Source organism: Erinaceus europaeus, chromosome 9, assembly GCF_950295315.1.
Source record: "Erinaceus europaeus chromosome 9, mEriEur2.1, whole genome shotgun sequence".
Taxonomy (NCBI): domain Eukaryota; kingdom Metazoa; phylum Chordata; class Mammalia; order Eulipotyphla; family Erinaceidae; genus Erinaceus; species Erinaceus europaeus.
The window spans coordinates 34,624,768-34,638,589 of NC_080170.1; the positions used below are offsets into that span (position 1 = coordinate 34,624,768).

The 13,822-nt window shown below is 43.2% G+C and overlaps 1 protein-coding gene across 4 annotated transcripts in view; it reads left to right on the forward strand.

The window, feature by feature from the left end:
* PLCH1 (phospholipase C eta 1) overlaps window positions 1–13,822 on the forward strand; it is a 247,157-nt gene that overhangs the window by 180,519 nt on the left and 52,816 nt on the right. For all 4 annotated transcript variants that reach the window (XM_060197616.1, XM_060197617.1, XM_060197618.1 and 1 more), the window contains one exon: window positions 12,600–12,707. In XM_060197616.1, the coding sequence (XP_060053599.1) occupies window positions 12,600–12,707 (108 nt within the window). The remainder of the gene's footprint in view (window positions 1–12,599; window positions 12,708–13,822) is intronic.

Consider the following 13,822-nt stretch of genomic DNA (forward strand, 5'->3'; position numbering starts at 1 on the left):
AAGCCAAGTATCTCATATATTTTCGCTCATGAAAGCTCACACTGGGGAGAAGTGTGTGTATGGGAACGTGAATTCTGGGGAAGGAGGCACAAGCTCTTATTTTGTGTTTGAAAGGAGTTGGAGTTCTTTCACATTTTTCTCTCCCAGTTCAAGCTCCAATAACTGTCTTTCAAAAAACAAACAAACAAACAACAACAAAATCAAAACTCTTCCCACTTGACCAGCCTTGGTTATGTGTATGGGAAGAACCTGTTTCACTGAGGAGCACAGACAGAATGCTCCTCAGGACTCCTGCTCTTGTGAAGGGGTACAAGGATGACATTTCACAAACAGATTTTCTGAGGGAGGGAACCCACTACCTGCCGTGATTACTAATGCTAGCAGTACCCACACCAACCATTATGGGGGACTCCAGGTGGCTGACTTTGTGATTTTATTGAATTCCAGTTAATTTTGTGCATGTATCCTAAAGTCATCTTGGGTCCTTGTCTTGTTTCCAGACTGAAGCCCTCTGAAAGAACTATAAATATTCCCAAGAGTCTTTACTCAAAATGAGACTTTGATGGAATAAGGCTGCCTTTTGGGGACTTTGGAGGGTGGAGGTGACCGGAAATTGGTGTGCTGGGTTAGACAAATAGAATAATTTTCAGGAACTGCTTGGCCAGAAACAATTAAAAATGCTGAAACTGAATCTGGAAAACAAAAGGACTCTGAGGAGAGACTCATCTCCCGACTCTGTTTCTGTTTGCCTTGTCCCTTCAATTTAATGGTGAAGATTAAGATCACCTGGTTACAGGGTTTAGGAGGAAACTGCCTGCTGGTTCTTTCTGACCTTGGAGGCCTTGATCCTGGAGGCTGGAGGACCTGATGGCCTCAGGCCCCATCCTTTCTGCCCTTCATCCTACCTTCTGGTTTTCCAGTCCCTCGGGCCTCCAACCCCCTATAGAGACATTCCCTGAAACTGTGGAGTGGGGAGGTTTATTTGTCCTCAATTGCTTATTTTGTGATTTGACCTCTATTGTGCTTTAGTGGCAATCAAGATTTTCTTTTCTCCCCCCCTTTGTAAGAACTGGTGTGATAGTTTTTGGCTTTCTGTGATACTGGACATCAAACCCTTATATGGCTTTATTATTTTACTGAAAATGAGTATGCTTAAAAACAACAACAACCAAATTTAGTGTTGGCTGAAGAAATGGCAACAAGTAGAAAACTTTAAGGTCTTTATTGCTGTCATTGGTCTAAACCTGCTTTTTAAAAAAATTAGTTCTATGACAAGCAATAAACTGAATCTACCCAAAAGGTGTGCATTTGTATGTGTGAAAGCATTTTTAGTAAAACCCAAGTAATGCAAGAGATAACATTAAGGCCTATTTACCTGCAATTCTGCTATAAAAAACTCTCATGGTAAAAACTGATTCCTGTATTAGAAAGCTAAATGTCAGCTGCATCACCATGTAAATGTTTTCATGTTTCCTTAATGGTCTGTAGCCAGGTAAGATATAGAATAAGTCCTATATGATTGTTATACTTCTCTCTCAATATATATATCTTTTTTTTGCCCCCAGGGTTATCACTGGGGCTCAGTACTGACACTAAAAATTGACTGGCCTTTTTTTTTTTTTCCCATTTTATTGGATAGAACAGAGAGAAATTGAGAGAGGAGAGGGAAGTTGAGAGGAAGAAAGAGAGACACCTGCAGACCTGGTTCACTGCTTCTAAAGCTTCTCCCCCTACAGGTGGGGAGCCAGTGGCTCAAACCCAGATTTTTGTTCGAGTCCTTGCTCTTAGTACTATATGCACTTAACTGGCCCCACCTCCCGGCCCCCTGTCATATTTCCATTCAGATAGTGGAACCCAAACTTTGATATGCACTGAGTCCTTTCTGCTTAACTGGCTTTGTGGTGGTTTGCTTTGGGATAAGGAGACCCAAGAGTCAGTCTGTCCCTCATGGTCTCTGGTTCGTTATGGTTTTGTTCCCCAAACAATTGCAGAGGACCATGGTGTTATAATCTTTTATTTACAAAAATGAAAAAGATATATGCATAGGAATGTGTTGGTCATTTAGGCAAAAATGGCAGGGCTGATGAGGAACCTGGATTCTTGGATACAGTTTTTTTTTTTTTGTTTTGTTTTTTAAATTTTTTATTTAAGAAAGGATTAGTGAACAAAAGCATAAGGTAGGAGGGGTACAACTCCACACAATTCCCAACACCCAATCCCCATAACCCACCTCCTCTCATGGTAGCTTTCCCATTCTCTATCCCTCTGGGAGCATGGACCCAGGGTCGTTGAGGGTTGCAGAAGGTAGAAGGTCTGGCTTCTGTAATTGCTTCCCCGCTGAACATGGGCGCTGACTGGTCGGTCCATACCCCCAGTCTGCCTCTCTCTTTCCCTAGTAGGGTGTGACTCTGGGGAAGCTGAGCTCTAGGACACATTGGTGGGGTCTTCAATCCAGGGAAGCCTAGCCAGCATCCTGGTGGCATCTGGAACCTGGTGATTGAAAAGAGAGTTAACATATGAAGCCAAACAATTTGTTGAGCAATCATGGATCCCAAGCTTGGAATAGTGGAGAGGAAGTGTTAGGGAGGTACTCACTGCAAACTCTAGTGTACTTCTGCTTTCAGGTATATATTTTGCAGTAGTTTATGGATACGTGTGCACATAAGCTCTCTCTCACAGAAACTGGTGTATATCTAGGTTATGGGACTTTGTTAGAAAGTGAACTACCTGAGATGAAATTAGAGTGTACTATTAAAGGAAAGGTCTCACCCGAGTAATGAAGCTGAAGGGTTGTCATTCCACACGTGAAGTCTCTGGATACATTCTGAGGTGAAGCATGTTGAGGTAGCAATCGTTGCTTTGGTTAGGTTGTGATTGGCAGATGCAATGTTATTTGGTTTGAATTGGGAGATGCATACGGGAAAGTGGGCCCTATCCAAGGGTTCCAGGACTGGGGGAAGTAGGGGCTTTATAGTAAAGATGTGAGGTTCCTGCAATAATATTAACTATTGATTGTCTTTTTGGATACAGTTTTAAAGGCCTCTGTTGTAAAAATTCGGACGGCTCTTGCCGGGCTGGCTTGCTTCACGGGCGGGTAACAGAGACGACCAGAGACATACGGCTGGGCAGGGAAGCTGTATTTCTTTATTCAGGAACAACGATTCACAAACTAAGACAAACTAATCACCAAACAGAACTCGGCTGTCTCTTTGCGGCAGCACAAGCACTCTCTCTCTTACTCTGGAACTCAGGAACCCTCTCCCTTACTCTAGAACTCAGGAACTCTGGAACTCTCGTACTGGGGAACCCTCTGAAACTCTGGCACACTGGAACTCTCTCTTACTCTGTAACCCTGAAACTCTTGAACTCAGGAACTCTGGCACTCTCGAACTCAGGAACCCTCTCCCTTACTCTCGAACTCAGAAACTCTCGCACTCTCGAGCTCAGGAACTCAGGAACTCTCTCACTCTGGATCTCTGGAACTCTACTCTGGAACTCAGGAACTCTCGAATTCTCGTACTCGGGAACCCAACTTACATTTTGTTTCATAGTAAGTAAGTTGCAGCCAGCTGCCTGTGGGACTCTAGGCCGTTCCCCGCCCCCATGCAATTGCCCGTCGAGGCAAGTAGCCCCCCAGAGGCAAGAAATGTTTTTTTTTTTTTTTTCGGATATGGCCCCCTCAGGCCTTCCCTTGGCAACATGCTGGCTTTTGTTATATATGTTTCTGTTCACCCCACACCCTTGATACTATAGTCATTTAGTTAAAAAGAAAAGGGGGAATTGTCGTATGCTTTACATTGGTTTGTTCTAGCCCTCCCCCGCCAAGAGAATTGGATCAGTCCTATTAATTTCGCGGGCCTGCTTGGCCCCGCCCCGAGGAACCCTGGGAGAGGGTTCCTGAGTTCGAGAGTGACAGAGTTCCAGAGTTGGAGAGTTCCCGAGTTACAGAAAATGAAAGAGTGCTTGCGCTGCCGCAAAGAGACAGCAGAGTTCTGTTTGGTGATTAGTTTGTCTTAGTTTGTGAATCGTTGTTCCTGAATAAAGAAATACAGCTTCCCTGCCCAGCCGTTGTCTCCACGTCTCTGTTACCCGCCCATGAAGCTAGCTGGCCCGGCAAGAGCCTTCCGAAATATTAACAATAGGCCTCCAACCCCACCCTTGACTTCTCTTACTTTCTAAGTCACACCTACACCTATAACTATTTCCTTTTTTCTCCCTTTATCTAAAGGAAACAAAAGGCCTGACTTCCTCAGGTGTTCTCCCAATTCTCTTGCCTCTCAGTGGCAGGGCCAAACAAAGGTTTCTGGTCACAAAAGTTCCAGGTCCTGGTGGAACTGATGTTTAGGGCTTTTTGGTCCTAATCTTCCCCTAACAATTTGGCATAGAATGGCCCAGGAACTATGGGCATGAATGGGGAGTCAGAGCTAGCATCTTGAGGCTTCCATGGAAGGAAGTGTGTGTGTGTGTGTGTGTGTGTGTGTGTGTGTGTGTGTGTGTGTACACATGTAGACATTTGGGATCCCTGTGGATTAGTATAGGTCGTCCCAGGTGAGGCAGAAATACAGGACCTGATTTGTTTCTGTTCCTTTAGCATCAGGGCATTCACTCTCAGATCCTAAAGATGACATTTGAATGACTACTGACTATTTTGGAACTGATAGATTATTTATTATTATAACTGTAACACCCACTTTCCAATCACAGTTTGTGTGTATCTCCAGAAAAGTAAACAAAAGGCTACTTTTGAACAAGAATGATAATGATTTCAGTAATCCTCCTTGCACTTTGATAGCTGAGAGAAGCTTGTCCATCTGTTTCATGTGTTCTGTTTTTAGAACTGTGATTGGAGCTGTCATTCTCCTGGGGCCACATAGTGTGGAGATGGGAGGTGGTTATGGTTGTATGTCTAGTAATATTCCTGTCCACCTTGGGTCAACTGATCCAACTTGAGAATGTAAACTCCTGTTTGAAATAGTTTGTGGGGAATCAGGAGGTAGCTCAGCGGGTTAAGCACATGTGGTGCAAAGCTCAAGGACTGGCGTAAGGATCCCGGTTTGAGCCCCCGGCTCCCCACCTGCAGGGGAGCCGCTTCACAAGCGGTGAAGCAGGTCTGCAGGTGACTATCTTTCTCTCCCCCTCTATTTTCCCCTCCTCTCTCCATTTCTCTCTGTCCTATCCAACTACAACAACATCAATAACAACAATAATAACTGCAACAATAGAACAACAAGGGCAACAAAAGGGAAAATAAATAAATATTAAAAAATTTTTTAAAAAGAAATAGTTTGTGTCTACAAAAGGGACCCCGGCAGGCTCCTCTCAAGCTGGTCTTCATGCCTATCTGCACTGCAGATTCCTGAAGTCACGGTCCATCATACTTAAGCCCTTTCCATGAGTTTCCTTTGGTGTAGCTGACACATGCCGAAGAGGTATTAAGAAACAGCACTGTAGCATGTTGCTTCTCTTCTTGCCTATCTGGATAGAGTGTCTTTTTGAGAACAAGGAACAGAGAAAACAGAACATATAGGCTTTGTGTCTTTTAATTAGATGTTTATAACACTGAAAATTGTGGACACCCCAGAATGCCACTCTCTGTCCCCTCCCTCGAGGTGCACTCAGCAGGGAGTGACCGCTTCCTGCCACTTCTGCATCAATGCATACATATCCTGGTGCCTGTCTCCGAACTTTCCACGCCACATGCGTGTTGCTATTTCTTAATTGGAGATGTTATTTCTCCTGTTTGTTGACCTTATTCTGAGGCACATTTATTTATTTGTTTGGTCAAGCTATTTTTTTTTATGTATGATTAGTGGTTTACAAGAGTGTGAGATTACAGGGTATAGCTCCATACTGCACTCACCACCAAAGTCCTGTGCCCTACCTGAGACACATGTAGAGGTCTGTCTGCTTTGACACTGTTCCGGAAGGAAGACTGCTCTCACCACACCATATGTGTCTGGTGTATTCTTTGTTGACTCAGAATAAATAAAAGGTGGTGAACCAATAAGGTTTGCATGGTATGTCTATATGTTCTTGAATGTGTCTGGTCACCACTTAGGTGAATTTTTCTGATGCTGCTGTGTTATTACAGCTACTCTACAATACCCCCCTGAAATAAAGAAAATCCTCATTTTATAGGAGCCTTTGATATCAATAAATGAGTGCATTATTTATTGATCTAGATTATATTTGACATATGACATATGATTTGGATGTAAATAGTATTTAAATAATATATTTGGAAATAAGCATCTTAATTCCAAACTAATTTGTTATTTGGAGAGGTACTAGAGTTGTGGAATAAATGCTTTCGATGTATTATTATTATGTTGTTGTTGTTAATCAGTGAGATTTACTGCTCCATGCTGACTTTTTCAGATAGAGACAGAGAAGTGGGAGGTGATAGGGGATGGGGGAACCACAGCACTGAAGATTCTTTCAATGAGTCAGGCTTCAACCTGGGCTTCGCATATAACAAGGCAGTGCACTATTCCTGGTGAGCTATTTTGTAAGTACCATTTCTTTAAGTATTTTTAATTTTATTATTTATTATTGGATAAAGATGGAGAGAAAGTGAGAGGGGAGGATGGATAGAGAGGGAGAGAGAAAGAGAGAGAAATCTGTAGCCCTGATTCACCACTTATGAAGCCCTCCCCCTCCACCCTGTGGGGGTCAGGGGCTTGGACCTGGGTCCTTGAGCACTATACTATGTATGCTTAACTAGGTGCACCACTGCCTAGGTCAAGTCCCATTTTCTTTTTAAGAAATGTATTTACTTATTAAGAGAGAGGACTGGAACATAGCCCTTCTCAGTTCCTTGTATGTGGGGTTCTCCTTAACACAGGAGAGAGACAGACAGATAGAGGACAGACAGACAAACAGACACACACACACATACAGAGAGAGAGAGAGAGTAAGAGGAGCAAGAGGAAGCCATCTTCTCTCTGCCTTCTATCTGGAAGCATAGTCGTTGCTTTCCTTTATTCCCCTCATCAGAAGTTGTCTCTGGGCCCAGCCCACACTCTGTGGGAAATAATTACAAGGCATTAGAGGCTACCTACCAAGGAGGTCTTGACTCCAGACCCTGATCCTACATCTCCGCACCTTCTCTAGAAGATTCTGAGTGATTCAATTTCCTATTAATATCCTTTCTGCTTGCAAGTAAGAAGCCTTACTAGGACAGATGGTTGGCTGTCCTAGAAATTTTTGCCTCTAGGGTTATTGCTGGGGCTTGGTGCCTACACTAGGAATCCACTGCTCCTGGAGGCTGTTTTTTCCCTTTTGTTGCCCTTGTTGTTTACCATTGTTGCCGTTATTGCTGTCATTGTTGTTGGATAGGACAGAGAGAAATCGAGAGAGGAGGGGGAAAACAGAGAGGGGCAGAGAAAAATATACACTTGCAGACTTGCTTCACCACTTGTGAAGCGACACCCCTGTAGGTGGGGAGCCGGGGGCTCAAACTCACATCCTTATGCAGTTCTTGCTTTTGTGCCATGTGCGCTTAACCCACTGTGCTACCACCCGCCCCCCTGTCCTAGAAATATTAAAGGGCCCCTGGGCTTGGGTTCTGCTGCTATTGTCTCTCACTTTTTCTGAATAAAAATTGGTATATGTAGGAAAGGAGAGAAAAACTATTACTCATGACATTGTTGCTCAGAGACACATACTCTAAATAATATACCATATTTCTTTTTTTAAAAAATTTTTTATTTAAGAAAGGATTAATGAACAAAACCATAAGGTAGGAGGGGTACAACTCCACACAATTCCCAACACCCAGTCTCCATAACCCACCCCCTCCCCTGATAGCTTTCCCATTCTCTATTCCTCTGGGAGCATGGACCCAGGGTCATTGAGGGTTGCAGAAGGTAGGAGGTCTGGCTTCTGTAATTGCTTCCCCGCTGAACATGGGCGTTGACTGGTCGGTCCATACTCCCAGTCTGCCTCTCTCTTTCCCTAGTAGGGTGTGTCTCTGGGGAAGCTGAGCTCCAGGACACATTGGTGGGGTCTTCAATCCAGGGAAGCCTGGCCAGCATCCTGGTGGCATCTGGAACCTGGTGATCTCCACTATAGAGCCCCTACTTCCCCCAGTCCTGGAACCCTTGGATAGGGCCCACTTTCCCGTATGCCTCTCCCAATCCATACCAAATAATATTGCATCTGCCGATCACAACCTAACCAACGCAACGATTGCCACCTCAACATGCTTCACCTCAGACTGTGTCCAGAGACTTCACGTGTGGAATGACAACCTTTCAGCTTCATTACTCGGGTGAGACCTTTCCTTTTATAGTACACTCTAATTGGTTGTTCACTTTCTAACAAAGTCCCAAAACCTAGATATACACCAGTTTCTGTGAGAGAGAGCTTATGTTCACAGGTATCCATAAACTATTGCAAAATCTATACCTGAAAGCAGAAGTACACTAGAGTTTGCAGTGAGTACCTCCCTAACACTTCCTCGCCACTATTCCAAGCTTTGGATCCATGATTGCTCAACAATTTGTTTGGCTTCGTATGTTAACTCTCTTTTCAATACACCATATTTCTTATCTGAGCTTTAAAAAAAAGTTCTAAAACTTAGAAAAAAAACATTATGGGGAGTCGGGCAGTAGCTCAGTGGGTTAAGCGCACATGGCACAAAGCTCAAGGACCGGCTTAAGGATCCCAGTTCCAGTTCCTGGCTCCCCACCTGCAGGGGAGTTGCTTCAAAGGCAGTGAAGCAGGTCTACAGGTGTCTATCTTTCCCCCTCTCTGTCTTCCCCTCCTCTCTCCATTTCTCTCTGTCCTATCTAACAAATACAACATCAATAACAACAATAGTAACTACAAAAACAATAAAAAACAACAACAAGGGCAACAAAAAGGGAATATAAATATAAATAAATATAAAAAACTTTATTTGACAGGACAGAGGAAAATTGAGGGGGAAGGAGGCTGTAGAAGGAGAGATAAAGAGACACCTGCAGTACTGCTTTATCACACATGAAACATGCCTGGAGGTGGGGACCAGGGTCTTGATTTCCAGTTCTTATACATGGTAACACAGGCAGTTAACGAAGTATAGCACTGCTGACCTCCCTACCTGAAATTTTTTTTCATTTATTTTTTTTATTTTTCTTTTTTTTTAAATGTTCTACATTCAACAGTAAGTACTATAGTTTGTACATGCATAACATTCCCCAGTTTCCCATATAACAATACAACCCCCACTAGGTCCTCTGAATCCTTCTTGGACCTGTATTCTCTCCACCCACCCCAGAGTCTTTTACTTTGGTGCGATACGCCAATTCCATTTCAGGTTCTACTTGTGTTTTCTTTTCTGATCTTGTTTTTCAACTTCAGTTTGAGAGTGAGATCATCTCATATTCATCCTTCTGTTTCTGAATTATTTCACTCAACATGATTTTTTCAAGGTCCATCCAAGATTGGCTGAAAACGGTGAAGTCACCATTTTTTCCAGCTGAGTAGTATTCCACTGTGTATATATACCACAACTTGCTCAGCCACTCATCTGTTGTTGGAGACCTGGGTTGCTTTCAGGTTTTGGCTATTACAAATTGTGCTGCCAAGAACATATGTGTACATAGATCTTTTTGGATGGTTATGCTGGGTTCCTTAGGATATATCCCCAGGAGAGGAATTGCAGGATTATAGGGTAGGTCCATTTTTAGCCTTCTGAGAGTTCTCCAGACTGTTCTCCACAGAGGTTGGACCAATTGACATTCCCACCAGCAGTGTAGGAGGGTTCCTTTGACCCCACACCCTCTCCAGCATTTGCTGCTGTTACCTTTTCTGATGTATGACATTCTCACAGGAGTGAAGTGGTATCTCATTGTTGTCTTTATTTGCATTTCTCTGACAATCAGAGACTTGGAGCATTTTTTCATGTGTTTCTCGGCCTTTTGGATCTCTTCTGTGGTGAATATTCTGTCCATGTCCTCTCCATATTTTTGGATGGGATTATTTGTTGTCTTGTTGTTGAGTTTGGCAAGCTCTTTATATATGTTGGTTATTAAACTCTTGTCTGATGTATGGCATGTAAAGATCTTCTCCCATTCTGTGAGGGGTCTCTTGGTTTGGGTAGTGGTTTCTTTTGCTGTGAAGAAGCTTTTTAATTTGATGTAGTCCCATAGGTTTATACTTGCCTTAGTCTTCTTTGTAATTGGATTCGTTTCATTGAAGATGTCTTTAAAATTTATTTGGAAAAGAGTTCTGCCAATATTTTCTTCTAAGTATCTGATAGTTTGTGGTCTAACATCCAAATCCTTGCTCCACTTGGAATTTACTTTTGTATTTGGTGAAATACAGTGATTCAGTTTCATTCTTCTGCATATTTCAACCCATTTATTCCAACACCATTTGTTGAAGAGACTCTGCTTTCCCCATTTAATAGTCTGAGCCCCTTTGTCAAAGAGTAGATGTCCATAGGTGTGGGGGAAATTTTTTTTTTTTAATACATCATTGCTGTCCCAGCGTGCATATGATTCTGTAACTTGAATCTTTTACCATTTGGGGAGGGATAAGAATGCTTGAAGGAATCATGTTAAGTGTGATAAGCCAGAAAGAGAAGGATGGATATGGGATGGTCTCACCCATGGACAGAAGTTATGAAATAAGAACAGGAAGGCGACACACAAAATAGAACTTGGACTGGGTTTGGTGAGTTGTACCAAAGTAAAGAACTCACCAATGTGTGTGTGTGTGGGGTGGTGGTGGTGGTGGTGGTGGTGGATACTTTCACATCCTGGTAGATGATGATGGAGGAGGACCTAGGCTGGGGTTGAGAGTGTTTTTCAGAAAACAGAAAATTTATACATGTATCAATAACTGTATTTACTGTAAATAATTGACCCCACCACTAATAAAAAAGAATTTGCCCTTATCAGAAAGCCCCTGACTTGTAAGGTATGCTGTTGTATGGTGGCAAACTGCTTCAGCTGGGAGGTATTCTGGCACTGTGTGTGTGTGTGTGTGTGTGTGTGAGAGAGAGAGAGAGAGAGAGAGAGAGAGACCACCAAAGAGGAGATGTCAGGGTACAGCCACACAACAGGGGTGCACTTAAGGAAGTGAATGGGTTTGATGTCTATTAGGATGAGTCATTTAGTCTCCAAAAGAGGCCAGGTCAGACTTTCTTTGCAAATGCAGATCCCCAATTCCCTCTATGTGACTGGAAGCACTAAGACTGACTTTGGAAAGCCTCTCTCTCTCCTCATGATTTAACCCCAATTATCTTCCTTCTACCCAGTCTGAGATGATGGCAGATCAAGGGATGTAGAATCTTCTGTTTGTTTCAAACTTTAAAAAATTATTTTTACTTTCTCTATTTTTCATATTTATTTATTTTGCCACCAAGGTTATCTCTGGGGATCTCTGCCTGCACGCTTCCTATGCTCTCTGCAGACTTGATCTACTTATTTATTTAGAGGTTGAAAAACAGAGAGAGAGATAGAGAGGAGAGAGGGAGAGACACAGAGAGAAGAGAGATCACAATCACTGCTGATGAAGCTTAGCCACTGTAGAAGCTTCCTTCTGTTAGCCTGGAGCTTGATCCTGGGTTCTTGTATTTGATCTTATGATCATTCGATTAATGATCCATTAATTTTTTTATTTAGTGGGGCTAGGCAGGGCACACTCTGTAGAGTGCCTGTGTTACCATGTGTAAGGACCCATTTCAAACTCCTGACCCCTTCCTGCAGGGTGAATTTCATAAGCAGTGAAGTAATGCTTCAGATGTCTCTCTTCTCTCCTCACTTTCCTCTCAACTTCTCTTGCTCTCTATCAGAAATTAATTAATTAAAATTATGTATTTTTGAGAGAGAGAGAGAGAGAGCCCACCAGGGCACCACTCTGTCCCATACAATACCAGGGTTGAACTCAGAACCTCATGCATGAGAGTCCAGTGCTGTATCCACTACACTACCTCCTGAGCCAAATTTCTTCTATGGGATGAGCTAGAGAGACAGAGCACAAAGTGCTGTTCCATCACCCATGAAGGTTTTTTTTTTTTTTTTTTTTTTTTTGGTCTTTGTTGCTTTCACTTGGCATCAGGGATTGAACCAGGGACCCTAGCTGCTGTGCAGATGTCTCCCCAAGGGCCTGCCACCCTACACAGAGCATTATGGTACTTTCAGGGCTTTCCCCCAACCAATCCTGTCCCGACACGTCACTCCGTGGTGTTGACCTAAAAAGTCCGCCTACTCCCCCTCCCCTAGCTCGCTCACTCTATTGCCCAGTGGTGAGGTAGGAGGACACAGCCATTTCTTTGGCTGGCTCCTCGTGGCCTGAACCACCCGTCTGACCCAACAATAAAGATTTGTGTTCCCTCTGCGCTTGGATTCTCTCTCTCCATTGCATCCCGCCACGCCTCAAGCAACGCCAAGCCAATGATAGGCAGGCACTCTACTCCTGAACTGCCTCCCCTGAGCCCAGATTGCTGTCAGTGACAGAATACACACAAGATAACTGCAACCTACCATCTTAGTTAGGTTTTTTTTTAAAATTGGATAGAGACAGAGTGGACTCTAGGATTGCTTCCGCATTTGGGGCTATGGTGAATCATATTCATTTTTAAAAACAGGTGTTTTGTTCTATTTCAGGGCAAGAAGTTGCCTTACCACCTTGGGGATGATGCTGAGGAAGGTGAAGTTTCTGATGAAGACAGTGCCGATGAGATTGAAGATGATTGCAAATTCAAGCTCCACTACGTGAGTTTTGCCTTTGAGGTGATACTGTGCTGGGATCAGCACAGACACAGTAGCTAAAGTCTGAAAAGGGTAATTGTTGAGAATGACTTTTGGTGATAGCCCTTTGACACTCAAATGTCTGTTGAATACATGGGTAAGAAGCCTTGTGTCTTAAATTTGGTAGGAATGAGTTAGATCCCTTGTCTCATATATGACAAAGTTAAAAAAAAAAACAGTTAATACAAACAAACAAAACCAGGAACCTCACATCACAACCTACAAAATTGGTGGCTCAGGCACATGCAGATAGGCACATAGATAGTGGCAGGGGAGAGCATTGTGGGGCAGAGTCAGTTCATATCCTGAGCTATACCATCAGTTGGGGAAATGCAGACAGAATCATTTTGAAGTAATTGAACAGCAGGGAGCAGCACGGGGATACCCAAGACCATGGAGTAGGGCAGCCAGAGGGCAGAGTAGTCTGAAAAGCATAAACACAGCTGGTTTCCTATGCTGTGGCCAAGAGCACCCACACCACTCATCTCAGATCAGGAACTGGAAACGTAGCCATGGGAAACAGGTGGATCCATATTAAAAAAAAAAAATTGGTAGGAATGGGAGTCGGCAGTAGTGCAGCAGGTTAAGCGCCAGTGGCGCAAAGTGCAAGGATAGGCTTAAGGATCCCAGTTTGAGCCCCCCGGCTCCCCACCTTCAGGGGAATCGCTTCACAGGAGGTGAAGCAGGTCTTCAGGTGTCTATCTTTCTCTCCACCTCTCTGTCTTCTCCTCCTCTCTCCATTTCTCTCTGTCCTGTCCAACAATAACGATATCAATAACAACAACAGTAATAATGAACACAACGATAAAACAAAAAGGGTAACAAAAGGGAATAAATGAATATTTTAAAAAATTTTGGAAGGAATTTTTTTTTCTACCAAAATTATTGCTGGGGTTCTACCACTGCCATTGGCCATTTTTTCCTCCTTTTAAAAATCTTTCTCTTTTTCTTTTCTTTTTTTCATACTAGATAGGACAGAGAGAAATTAGAGGGGAGGAGGAGACAGAGAGGGAAAGAGATAGACATTTTCAGACCTGATTCATGGCTTTTGAAGTCGTGTGTTCCCCCCCCCACACACA